The sequence below is a fragment of the Mus caroli genome, unplaced genomic scaffold (assembly GCF_978045245.1).
Source record: "Mus caroli unplaced genomic scaffold, Mus_caroli_1 scaffold_10, whole genome shotgun sequence".
Classification (NCBI taxonomy): Eukaryota; Metazoa; Chordata; class Mammalia; order Rodentia; family Muridae; genus Mus; species Mus caroli.
In genome coordinates this window covers 105,023,305-105,037,332 of record NW_028227265.1, presented here as the reverse complement: position 1 = coordinate 105,037,332, position 14,028 = coordinate 105,023,305, and the positions used below count along the sequence as shown (strand labels likewise).

General features: G+C 46.5%; 1 protein-coding gene across 3 annotated transcripts in view; it reads right to left on the bottom strand.

Annotated features, from left to right (window-relative positions):
* Positions 1-14,028, bottom strand: part of Plekha2 (pleckstrin homology domain containing A2) — a 66,594-nt gene that overhangs the window by 43,336 nt on the left and 9,230 nt on the right. For all 3 annotated transcript variants that reach the window (XM_085844062.1, XM_021170743.3, XM_021170742.3), the window contains exon 2: positions 6,407-6,570. In XM_085844062.1, the coding sequence (XP_085700188.1) occupies positions 6,407-6,547 (141 nt within the window). In that variant the 5' untranslated portion in view covers positions 6,548-6,570. The remainder of the gene's footprint in view (positions 1-6,406; positions 6,571-14,028) is intronic.

Sequence of the window (14,028 nt, the reverse complement as noted above, 5' to 3'; positions counted from 1 at the left end):
AAAGCCACCATCAAATGTCACATGGTGTCCATGCTTTGGTTTACACTTATTCAGAGCCATACAATGTGGTCTTGCGATTAACCCTGTGTGTGGGTACTGGCAGTGCTGAACACCAGTGTGGCTGAGCAACCAAAACTCAGGTCTGCATCCACAGGTTGCTACAGAGTAGAGCAGTCCCATAAGTGTTCCATCTGCTCCATTGTGATAGGAACAACACTCAGTTAAAAGGAAAACTGTCAAGGCCCGAGTGTAGCTCAGTGGTACGGTATTTATCCAACATCTGCCAAGTACTGGTTTAATTTCCAGCACTACTAACACACACACACACACATATACATACACACTTACAACATATAACACACGCACTCACACATTTACACACATACACAACATATAGCACACATGCACTCACACATTTACACACATACACAACATATAGCACACATGCACTCACACATTTACACACATACACAACATATAGCACACATGCACTCACACATTTACACACACACACACACACCTCTGCAAGTATCATGACTTGAAGGAAATTTGGGCAGTGTTTCAAAAACCATTGGCCAAGCTTGGTGATACACTGGTGCTTGCCTAGAATCTAGCAGCTCAACTCAGGAGCCTAAGGCAAGAGAAACACAAATTCAGTCTTGCCTGGACAATTTAACAAGATCTTGTCTCAAAACAACTACAAGGTGTTCAGTGGAAGAACACTTGCCTAACAGGCACGAGAGCCAGGGTTCAACCCCTAGCACTGAAAACATTAAGCAAACAAAACAAAACAAAACAAAACAAAACAAAACAAAACACTATTGCTTGTTTGCACGATGACTGGATTTTAGAGAGAGTTGTTATCCTGTAAGTTCTATATTGTTATTCTGCACCTAGAGTTGACAGTATGCTATTATGCGTTTATAAATACGCTAACTTCCTAAAGCTGCTAAAGATGATTACTGCAATAACAAAAGAATTATTGGTTTGCTTGCTTGATATTGCCAGCATACTGGATTTTTAAACAAATTAGCCAATTCAGTGGTCTAATCAATAACATTGGTACTTTCCACTTAGCAAACTGTTTTACCTATTGGATTTCATCCTCAGTTTACCGCCACCAATATCTGTGATTGAAACCTTAACTCCTTACCTCACATTGATGCAAAACACTGCCGTTCAAAGCTGCAGCTAGGCCCTCTTGTGTTCGGATCCCACTTCCTCAGGTCCCCCCATCAGATGCTGTGGCCAGTCTCCTGTGTTTCCCTTCACTATGCTTAGGGGACTGGCCATGGGTTCCTAGAAGCCATTCTGACTGCATTTGCAGAGCTGTGGTCACCGGTAGTCGGCACAGACATATACGAGCCAGACAACCCTAAAACCTAACTCACCAAGAGCTCCTTGAGGCCAGGCTAAACCTTCCCTTCTGACTCCCACCTAAGTACTCAGCCCTGAGGAACTTCCTCCTTTCTCAGCCAGGGCTGCCCCCATCACTTCTAGGAAGTCCCGAGGAAGCATCTCTTTAAAGAATTGTCTACAAATCTTTGTCTGGGTACCTGGTTGCTCATCATAAGGACTTCTTCTGGGGGCCCCTAACCGAAAGCAATCCTTTAGCTAGGTAACCTCACATGCCCTCCTATGTCCCCATAATGGCTATCTCCCATTCCTCTTCACCTCTGAATAGGTCAAAGTGGCACAACAGCTAAATAAGACTTTGTACATAAAAAGATTTCAAAAATAAATGTTCCTCAAGCCTGAACAATGTATAGTAATATCACCCAGCCTCCACAATCTGCCCACAGTTGGGTATGGCGGCATATGCCCATCATCCCAAAACTCAGGAAATGGAAGTAAGAGGCTTGTCAATTCAAGTCTAGCCTGGGTTACATAGTATAAGATACTGCCTCCAAAAAAGGCTGAAGAAAATTAAAAGATGACAGTCTAGTACTACTTCTCCCATGAAGATATGGCTCTCAACCATCTCTACCCAAGTCTATGTGATCATCCATCTCCCTACTCACAGGGGATGGAGGGGAGTCTGTCTTGCTTACTATGGTGTCTCTATACTTCGGCATCTAACACGTTAGACATACATGTGTTAGTTCAGTACATACATGTTAGGTAACATTACTAAGCTTCAGAATAGAAAGGACTTGCTTAAAACACCAGTCACCTGAGAAGATGGGCCAAGATTGCAGCCTTGCTCTCCTGTCTATCAGACCTGAGAAGTTTCCATATGAGTGAGACTCTGCCTCCTACTGTTCTGTCTTCCTCAAGAAGCAATAGAAATGGAAAACTACAGCGTCTTCTCCTCCAACCAAAACCCTGGTATCCAGGCACTGGCACCAGCAATGAGCGGTGTGATGTCTTGTCATGATGGCTTAACATTACTACAGCTTTGAGGGGTTGTGCATGTCATTTCTATTTCCTCAACTTGAAACTTCCTAGAAGCAGAGACATTGTTGAATTCAACTTCCCCACCCATCTCCAGGAGCCAGTAAACTCTCAGAAGGAGAGAGAGAAGACAGAAGTGAAGGATATCAAGGACTTCAGCTTTACCGCAGCCACATGTCCAGCCTGATCAACACTGAATTAAGGAATCTCAGTCCCAAGGGCTCACGACTAGGCAGGGGCTTTACTGAGATGTACAAAGCACCTCACAGGATGCCTGGTGTCCAGTGAGCCCTCAGGAAACAGAGACTGAGGTCAATGGCAACAGCAATGGAGGAAACAGTGGTAGAGTTGAGACAGGCTCATCAAGACAAGATATGCAGGCATTCAAACGGGAGGTGATCAGACTCCTGGGTTCTGAAAACTTCGTTAATGCTAGCTAAATCATTCTAATACCACGTCAAGAATCTCCCTTTCCCTATAAAAGAAAGACATTGCCTCCCATAGCCAGATTGTCAAGGCTGAGTGATATTATAGGGCCCTCAAACTATGCCCTTGTTCTTGTGGCTCTCCACAAGAACAGGCCAACATCCCCAGGGATCCCCAGGCTATAGCTTATTCTGGGTTTGAATTCTGTTCCTACTCCCAGGAGAGTAACATCAAGCCCCTCCCTCTCTAAGGTAGTTCTCAGGCAGCTTCATTATTCACTGCCCCTCCCTCTCAGTCTCCTATTCATTCACTGATGCGTGGAGTACATGTTCATCCAACCCCAGACATGTCACTCATCTCGAGCATGTGAGCTCTGCCACCTCCCAGCTGTATCCTCCCCTTCTCTTGCTTAACCAGAAACTTCATTTACAGGCTTTTCTTCCTCACAAAGCCACCTCAAGATAGCCGGCTTATTGTGAGTAGCAAAGGCAGGGGTACGGGAGTCAGACTAACAGGCTTATAATACTGGGCATGTCACACACACATACACACACACACACACACACACACACACACACACCACCTCCCTTGCTTCCAGAATGAAGGCAAGACACCTTCCATGCCCACCCCTTTCCTCTAGAGTGAGACAAAAGCCCAGAGAATTGGGCATGGCATGGTAACCACACTTCACCCAAATCTGGAAAGATTGCTTGGCCATCAACATGGCCAATAACTAACACAGGAACTGAAGAGGTGTTCTGAGCCGTCCATCACTGTCATAGCAAGACCCATCTGGTTGTGCTCTCCTGCTTCCAGGAAGAATTACAACTGAAGAGCCCTCCGGCAGAAAGGAAAGAAGGCTGCCCTGGGCAGGGTGGACACTAGTGCAGAGGCAGTCCCAAGAGCCAGGAAAGTAGGCATGCAAGGTATTGCTGGTGAACCCAGGTTCCAGGTCTATGAGACAATCAAGTCAGAAGGTGGGTTACAATGAGGGAATCCTAACAGCTGGCAATATTCAAGACCCAAGATGAGGACATCATGGTTGACACCTCTTGACTGAGAGCAAGACTCTCTGTGGCTCAGAGTAGGAGCAAAGGGTCCAGTTGGGTATGTATCTCAGTGGGTACAGCACTTGCCACCCAAACCTGAGGACCAAAGTTCAGATTCCCAGGACCTGTGTAAATGCTGGGCATGTATACTGGCTGCCTGTAAGCAAGTACCCTGGAGGCAGAAACAGGGATTCTCGAAGGCAGGTAGACTAGTTAGTCTAGCAAAATGACTGAGCTCTGGGTTCAAGGGAGAGACTCTACCCCAGTATACAAGGTAGAAAGCAATCAAGGAAAAGTGGCATCGAAGTCTGGCCTCAAATTCATACGTCTTCCCCCACCCCTCTACCACACACACACACACACACACAAACACACAAACACACATATATACATGCACGACACACACATACACATATGTAAACAAAAGGCAGGTTGGTTGATAGGTACAAATCAGAACTTGCCAGCAGCAGGGCAGGGCTCCCCCAAGAAAGTGTGTCTTGGTTCAGGACAGCACAAACGCAGGGAACAGCATAAAGTCAGTAAATCAGTATGAAAGTCCTCAGGAAAGTGACAAGCAAGCCAGAAGGCAGAGCAAGACTTGAGGATGGTAGGAGGCAACCAGAAGACACAGCAGCCTCTCTATACAAAGGGTCAATCGAGTCCAGATGTTCAGCGTTAAGTGCAAGTCGACAGCTGCCTTATTGGAGACATGGGGTGAGATGTGAGCGCGGTTGTTTGGAGGGTCCCATTTTTCCTGGAGCAGGCAGTGCACAGCACATGACCCCCCTTTACATGTTTTCTGCATCTATAGTGTTTTCATTCAGCTCTCAAACCCAAAACACAAGCAGTGAAGACCCACAACAGGCTAGCATGCGGGTAATGACCAGGGGGTTCACATGGCTTTTCCTACATCATGTCTTTTTTTTTAAATAAGAGATTTATTTTATTTACATGAGTACACTGTCGCTGTCTTTAGACACACCAGAAGCATCAGATCCCATTGTAGATGGTTGTGAGCCACCATGTGGTTGCTGGGAATTGAACTCAGGACCTTTGGAAGAGCAGTCAGTGCTCTTAACCACTGAAATATCTCTCCAGCCCACAGCATGTCTTTTTTAAAAACATTGGTTTTGTTTGCATTCATGTGGTGGGGGAACATGGTGGGGAGGGGGGGGTGTTTACAAATAAGTACAAAGCGTGTGGCATTCAGAGACCAACTTGCCAGTGTTGCTTCTCTCCTTCCACCATGTGGACCCTGAGGACCCTGACTCAGGTCATAGGCTTAACAATGAGCACTTTCACCCACTGACACATCTTGTCAACCCTCCAGCTCACATCTTAAAGCACATATCCAATCACTAACACCGAGACGATTCCCTTCAGCCTTTGAACAGACCCAAGCCCCTCCCCCAACATCCATGCCTATCCATGTACAGCCACGTTCTGTCACTATGCGGTTCAGGTGCATACCATTCTTCACAGCCTCCCTTCCCGTGAAACCGCTGTGGACCAGCTGGAAGGAGGAACATGACAGCTCTCGGTGGAAAAAGAAAAAGTTCCAAGTTCCCAAAGACTAGTCATTGCCAGTCACCAAAACCCCACCTCTGCCAAGGCATAGCAGTAAAACAGGGCAGGATAGGCAAAGTGCACACAGCTTTGATCCTAAGGCTCTGGAGGCAGAGGAAGGCAGATAGATCTCTGTGAGTTTGAGGCCAGCCTGGTCTACATTGTGTGTTCCAAAACAGCCAGGGCTACATAAAGAATCCCTGTCTCCAAAAAAAAAAAAAAAAAAAAAAAGAGTAGAGGGAGGGGAGAGAGAACTTGGTTCCTCATCTTTGTGCCTGGTCTCCACAAGATAATAAGGCAGTCACTTCTCTTTGCCTAGGGGTAGATTGCAATGTCCAGGACTCCTCTGCAGCATGAGGAAGCTATACCAGGTGACCTAGAAGGTCATTGCCAACCGAAAAACTCCCTGACTTCCTGATTCAGGAGACCAGAGAAGTCCAATATTGTCCAGGTCAGGGAAGCAGATCACATTCTCTGCTAGGGAGGGGCCCCAGACTGGAAGAGCAGGAGCTGTCATTAGGCCACAGCCCCGAGGAGGTGAGAGGAAGCGAGTCAGGTCCGGACGACTCTGCCCGACTTTCCCCAAGTATTAAATTCCTGTATACAAGAAAAACAGATCTAGAGCTAAGAGACTCCGTCTCCCCCAGATCTGCTCCTCAGCTCTCCTCTCCCTCTCTCTTCTTTCCCCCAACCGAACACACCCTACTCTGGATTAAATCAAGATTCTTGTACCTGTTAAGCTCACATATTACTGAGCACCCTCCCCCACCCCACCCCTACCTCCACCCCCACCCCCGCCAGCTTTGGAGAAAGTTCTCCTCACAGATGTACATGTGTGCATGCTGGTGTGTGTCGGAAGGGTCTCTTACTCCTTACAGAGGTCCCTTGAGAGAAACCCAAGCCCCGCTCCCCTCCCAGCTGTGACAGAGGGTAGGGCAGTCGCCCTGTCCCCTTCCCCTCTGGCTTCTCACCTGGGGATTGTCCATGTACCAGAGGAGGCAGTTGGCCTGGGTATCCAGGATAAAGTATCTCCGGAGGAATTTGCCACTGTTCTCATTGTCTTCAATATCCAGAAACCCACAGATTCGGTTCTGCCGATCCACATAAGGCATTCCTGGGCTCTGTTCACATCACCCTGCACCACAGGAGGGAGAGACTGGGTGAGAAGGAGGAGAAAGCAGGCTCTGTCTGAGAGCCTGGAGGAGCCTCACCTGTCCCTGGTTTGACTCATCTCTGTGACATGCTAGGCTCCTTGCCACCAGCTTTCTTCCATGGACACCAAATGTCTACCCCACTGGACCCTGGAAACTTCTACCAACTCTGAACAGTCATTGAAACCCATTAGAATCCACTCGGCTAATTTTCCTGAGGCCCTACTGTGTGCTGAGCATAGTGACCTACGGGATATTAGCTTCGTTATGCGCTAGTATGTGCTCGTGTATCAAGAGGCTCAACTTAGTCGGTATCCTGTGCCATCACTAATTACTTCTTAATCTTTCTGCACCGCGGTTTCCATGACTGTGAAGTGGGACTAATCATGGTACCACCCCTTACAGGATTTTTTTTTTTTTTTTTTTTTTTGCCATGAGTTAAGTTGGAGGCATACAAGAACCACTTCCTGGTTACTAGTTACTACGTCTTTACAAAGCCTCAGGAAGTGATAGTAACTCACTTCACACATGGAGACACTCTCCCGGAAGATCCCTCCCAAACAAAACAAAACAAACAAAAACAACAACAACAACAAAACACATCCAAGAATCAGACATAAAGAAGCTGGAGTACCCAGGGATTAAACGCTACTGTGATAGGTTCCTGAAGAACCCATCTTCTAGTGAAGGAAAAAGGCCTGACACATCCCTGATCTTGTTCTTCTGGCCTCCAGACCGTAAGAAAATAAATTTTCCACTGTTCAAGTTCTCAGGCTGTGGTACTTCGCCATGACAACCCGAGTCTACTCCTACAGCTACCAAATGCCTACAGCTACCAAAGGAGTTTGCAGAACAGCATAGTACATAATCCTGGGCTCTGCTCATAGCATCCTGTGTGGGAGAGGGAAGGGGGCTAGTGAGGAAGAGGATGAAGCAAGCTTTATCCCTGGCTAAACCTTACCTGGCTTGACTCATCTCAGTTCCACGCTGGGAAGGAACAGAAAGTAGCCATCGCAAGTCCTAAGCCCGGAGCACCTTCCCTCACTCCAGAATAGGGTCTCTGGCAATTTGAGAATAGCCACAGGTCCTGGCTACTTCATCTTTCCAGCATGTACTCTAAGAGCTTACAGGAAAAGGGGAGAGCCCCAAAGCCCTCAGAGGAGAGAAAAGGCCAAGACACCTGGTCTGGACTCATGGGCCATGAGGAAGTAGGTTAGAAGCCCCACAGGACTGCAAAGGGCTATATCACCTTCAGACGTCCAAAGCCAGATAACATCCAACCACTGAGCTCTGACTCATTTCAGCAGAGCAGGACTTACAATGGCCCCAGCCACAGAAGTCCTGCAGCCAAGCAAAAGTTTGAGGTGGCTGATGAAGGTGCCCTATGACCCAACACAGATTCTGAGAAACTACTACCCCAGCCTTCCAAGCCCAGTGGGGACAAAGTCCCAGGGAGCAGGGGCCACATTTTCAGGCCAGGCTTGCTCTAAAAGTGATGGCTGATGGGGTAAGGTACTCACTAACATTCCAATGAGCCTGCAGTACACCAAGAAACAAGGGCCACATACACACACACACACACACACACCACACACACACACACATACACACACACCACACACACACACACATACATACACACACACACACACACACCACACACACACACACACACATACACACACACCACACACACACACATACATACACACACACACACACACATACACACACACACACACACACACCACACACACACACACATACACACACACACCACACACACACACATACATACACACACACACACACACCACACACACACACACACACACACACACACATACACACACACACCACACACACACATACACACACACCACACACACACACACACCACACACACACACACCACACACACACACACACACACATACACACACACCACACACACACACACACACACACACACACATACATACATACACACACACACACACCACAGAGAGATTCCAGTTCAGGCATGTGCTGGCCAATTCCAAAGAGGGACAGAAGCTGCGGACATCTGGAGATCTCATGACTACTCATAAGGAGTGCAGAGATGAGAAGAATAAAGTAGACAGACAAACGGCTAAGAACAGCCCACCATAGCAAAAAAGGAAGCGGAAGAAGAGGTGAGAAAGGGATCCAAAGTAGGAAGAGGAGGTTCTGAAAAGGAAGCTAACTGTGTAGCAGAAGTGGGGGCCATGGAGGGTGGAGGAGGGGCACCCTGCACAAAGTGATGCCACCTACTCTTGAAGTGTTCCCCAGCGCCAGTCTCAAAGTGGAGCAAGTTTAAGTTCTGAGAAATAAAAAGGCCAAGTGTTAGGAGACGCATTCAGGAGTCAGCCCAGCACACGCTGGGTCATGGGTAGAAGAAGGCCCGAGAGGCTGTGAATGCCTGGGAATATATGTGGCCTGTTCAAGGAGCAGGGATCTTAAGTTGAAAGACAAAGCCACCGAGCATGGAAAGGTACAGAACCTTTGGGTGAGGACAGGAGAGACACCCACCCACAGACGCCCACATAGCTCTGGAAGAAGAAACCCCAGAGGCCACAGGGCTCTGGCTATGCCAGTGACATATCTCCCAGCTTTTATCCGAAACAGGGTCTCCTGTGCAGCCCTGGCTCAGCTAATACAGCCCAGGCTGGTCTCTAACTCTTGATGATCCTCCTGCCTCAGCCTCCCTAGAGCTAGGATTACATGTCCGAGCCACCATGCCCTGCTATCAGTGTAACATCCAAGAGAACACACTGGGCTGCCAGGGTGAACAAAGCCAACTGGCTTAAGGCAAGCTGGGCAGCGTAGTGTCCAAGAATGCTGGCTTTCAAAGTTCCCCTTTTCAGCCTGCAGGATTTACCAGTTTTGCTTCTCCCTCAAGCTAGAGGCTGGGGAAGGGCTTCTTTCTGCAGAACGCTTCTTCTGCTGAGGGACTGCCCATGCGTATGGATCGGATCCATTGGGTGGGACTTCCGTGCACCAGAAGGAAAGATCGGAAGCAGAGCTCTGTACACAACATGCAGAATAAACTGTGGTGATGGGGGGGAGGGGCGAGGGGGAGGGGATCCCGAGATGCCTAAGGCAGCTGAGTCACACAGCTCACCAAAACTGTGGGAGGGAGCCGGTGGCTGGACACTCAAACATGGAAACATTGTTATAACTATCCCGCTTGCTCATCAACACTACTTTTAATGATTTCTGTACATTAATGTATGGATTACAGTATGGTTTACCTAATCATTTTTCAAGTACTAAGCAAGTGAATCTAGAGCCAGATTTCTATTATAAATAATACCAAAACTTTATTTCTGTTTTATATTTTATATATATGTATATATTTCCATATATATTTTTTCCATTTTTTGACATGGAAAAAAAGGATGCGTTAAAGATAATAATATGGGGAATAGAAAATGGTCCATGCTTAAGAATGCTCGCTGTTCTAACTTTCCAACATCAACATGGCAGCTCCCAACTATCCAGGCCCCAGTCACCGTGTGGTGCATACTTACATGCGGGCAAGACACATTTCAATATATACACAGTAAAAGCAAATAGATTATTTTTTTAAGGGTAATGTGATTAGAACACAGGCTATGTGATTATTTAGCATTATTGAGACCTATTATAAACTCACTCTCTAAACATCTTTGTTGCAACTGATAATCAATTCTTGTTACCATCATTAGACTTTTTTTTTAAGAGAGAGTCTCACTGTGTAGACTTGGCTGGGCTGAAACTCACTATGAAAAGCATGTTGTTATCTAACTCACAGAGATTGCCCTGCCTCTGTTGGGAGGAAAGGCTTGAGTGGCCGTGGGCCTACACCACCGTGTCTGGCTGTACTCTTCCATGCACTGAAGTTCTCACTACTTGAGAACTGTTCCTACTTTGAAATGTATGGAGACTGGTGAGGGTGAACGCTCAGATTGGTTTCTTATTTTATGCATTTTAAACCTTTGACCAATCCACACTCACTCCCACCCCCACCATCCCTCAACCACCACCTACCCACCTGTCTCAGCCTAAAGAGCAGCAAAGAGGCCTCCCTAAGCAGGGAATTCCATGCTGATCTAGATGTTCGGTAGAATTTAAGTTCTTAGCATTGCAATAAATGGAAATAAGGTATATAGTTCACACTAGCATGAAAAATGGCACATGCCTCTAATCTAGAAGTAGGGAGACAGAACCAGGCAGATCTCTGTGAGTTCAAGGCCAGTCTGGGGTATGTAGTTTATTCATGTAGACCCTGAATTTAAAAATTAATTAATCAATCAGTTAATTAATTAATTAATTAATTAATGTTTTAAGTAAAAATTAGAGAAAGTGAGTTCCCTGGGTTGCTGACTAACAAGCAGAACGAAGCAGGCTAACTGGCCATTCAACTGGAATTCCTGACCAGGACTTGCTAGGCAGTGAGACACGCTTGTGATAGTCCGAGGCCGCCCATTTCACCCTGTTATGAGAGGTCTCCAGAGGCTCCTACCCAAAAATATTTCTTCAACCACGAGGTAGGCTAATTCAGAAATTTTAAACTTTAATAGGCCTGCATCCTAATAGAGACAGATGCATCAGAGCCTTAAGAAAGTAGACCACACCCTAGAGGGTAGACAGAGGCACCAGGAAGGTTGAGCTCAAAACAGATATCACTCTCTTGGGTGGGGTGGGGTGGGAGGTCCTAGGATTTTTATACACCTGGGACCTTTCTGAAAAGCATTTTGGCAGTATGGAACAAGACAGCTAAAAATGTTCCTGCTCTTTGACCCAGTATTTCTAGTTTTAGGATTCTATCCAAATAAACAGACAGAAGCAGAAAGATGAAAACTGCATTTAAACTTGTAACAAAATAGTTGAAAACAATCCAAACAGCTAGATGATCAAGTAATAAATAATTCAATTCGGAGACACTCAAGTATATTAAAGATATTGAACAACTGTTTAAAAAAAAAAACACTGCCTTCAAGTAATTTCTTCTGGGGTGGTGTGTGTGTGTGCATGTGTGCATGTTTGTGTGTGTGTGTGCGTACATGCACACATATGTGTCTATCTATATGTGTGAGTGTGGGCACACGGGCAGGTGTGTGTACAAGTGTGTGTGTATGTATGTGTGTGCACTCATGTGTGTGTGCACGTGTGTGTCCATACACATGCACGTGTGTGTGCGCATGTGCGTGTATACAGTCTTGTATACAGTCGTCTACATGTTCTATAATAGATATGCATTACTTTATTTAGAGGGGAAAGCTGGGTAATCCCAGCAGCAGGATTTGAGCCTCTCCGGCCCCTGTAGTGCAGAAACACAACCTCAGCTAAAACGCACCTCTCCTGAAGCTTTTCTGTGCTTCATGGACTCCAGTCTAATAAATCAGTATCTTAATCACCCAAAGCCAGACACCGGCTGTAAGGGTACGTACGCTCCCTCCACCCTTTAAGTTGGGTTTCTTGTTTCCTACTGCCAAGGACTCTTAGAGGCTCATTCTTCCCCAGCTGGTTTATTCTGTAGTCATCTTAGGAGGGTCCACATCCTTGGGTCTAAGCAAACACTAAGGACTATGCCTTTGCTATAATATCTTGATCACTGTTCTGAAGAGAGGAACTGGGAAGCCTCGTACGAGCCCCTAGGGAAGTCAGGTGTGGTGACTCATGACTGCATTCCCGGCACTTGGGCAACTGAGACAGGAGGATTGCTATGAGGTCCAGGCCAAACTGGGCTTGACTCACAGCAAAAACATCCAAAAGCCACCATAAGCACAATGGGTTTTCCTTGTTAAATTGGGAGCGGGCTGGGGCAATGACATGGACAGCACAGTCCTTATGGCGTGAGCAGATGAGCTCAATCTCCTAACCTTAAAATACGGGTTGTAGTGGTGTAAGCCTCTAGTCCCAGCAGTGGCGAAGAGGTGCAGGCATGCCCGAGCTCCCTGCCCAGCCAACCTATCAAGTTAGTGAGCTCCAGGTCCCGATAAGAGACCCAGTCTCAAAACAGAAGGTGGAGCTATGGAGATGGCTCAATGGCTAGAGCTAGGGAGATAGCTCAGTGGGTAAAGCGCTTGCTACGTAAGTATGATTTGGACCCCAGCACTGATGTACAGCTTGTGTGGAAGTTCACATCTGCAACCCAAGCCCCAGGATTGGGGACAGACAAGCATATATTGGCAACTTGCTGGCCAGCCAGCTTAGCAAGCTCCAGGCTCCAGAGCTCAAAATAAAATAAAATAAGGTAGAGAACAATAGGGAAGAAACCCATTGTGAACTTCTGGCACCCAGACAAACATGCAAGTAACAAAACATAAAAATGAACACACACCCCAATCAACAACATAACAAAAATCTGAGATGTATGGCATCCAAGGAACAACATTCAGGTTGACCTCTGGTCTACACATACCCGTGCAACACACACATATATATATACACATGCAACACACACCCATGACCCACACACATGTAACACACATTCAACATACACAGATATAGAATATGGAAGTGGAGTTGATAAACGGGTAAAGTTGAGGGAATGGCTCAGTGGTTGACAGTGCTTGTCTCACAAGTGTTGCATACTTAAGTTCAAGATCCACATAAAAATCTCCCCAGCTCTTTCCAAAGTTTTAACAAGGAAAAAATGGCTGTTCTTCTGGTGGCCTGTTGTTAGTATTCCGAGAACCAGATAAAAATTTGGGCGTGGTCCGGCAGTGGTGGCGCACACCTTTAATCCCAGCACTTAGGAGGCAGAAACAGGCAGATTTCTGAGTTTGAGGTCAGCCTGGTCTACAAAGTAAGTTCCAGGACAGCCAGGGCTATGCAGAGAAACCCTGTCTCAGAAAAAAAAAAAAAAATTGGGTGTGGAGCTGCTCACTTGTAATCACAACCCGGATGAAGTGGAGACCGGGATGCCCACACATGCACTGACCAGCTAGCCTGGCTTACTCTGCGAAGTTCTAGGCGTAGAGAGACCTGGTCTCAAACACAAAACGGAAGGATGGAAGATGCCTGAAGGATGCGGATGCCTGAGATTGTCCTCTTACCTCCATACAGGCACTCACATACATGCATCTATATAAGGGAGCATACACACACACACACATACATACACACACACACACACACTACAATAATAACAAAGAAAATGATCAGACATAATGGTGCTTGTCTATCATCCCAGAACTTGGAGGTAGACGCTGGAAGACCAAGGTCATCCTCAGCTACATAGTAAGCTTAAGGCCAGCCTGGGCTACATAGACCTTGCCAAAAAAAACAAAACAAAACAAACAAACAAAAAACAACAACAACTATAATCAAATAAAAACTGCCCAGGCATGATGAGTGCACCTGCAGTCTTAGCTACTAGGGAAACTGAGGACTGATGAAAGAGATTGGGGCCAACCTGGCTGACAAATTAACTT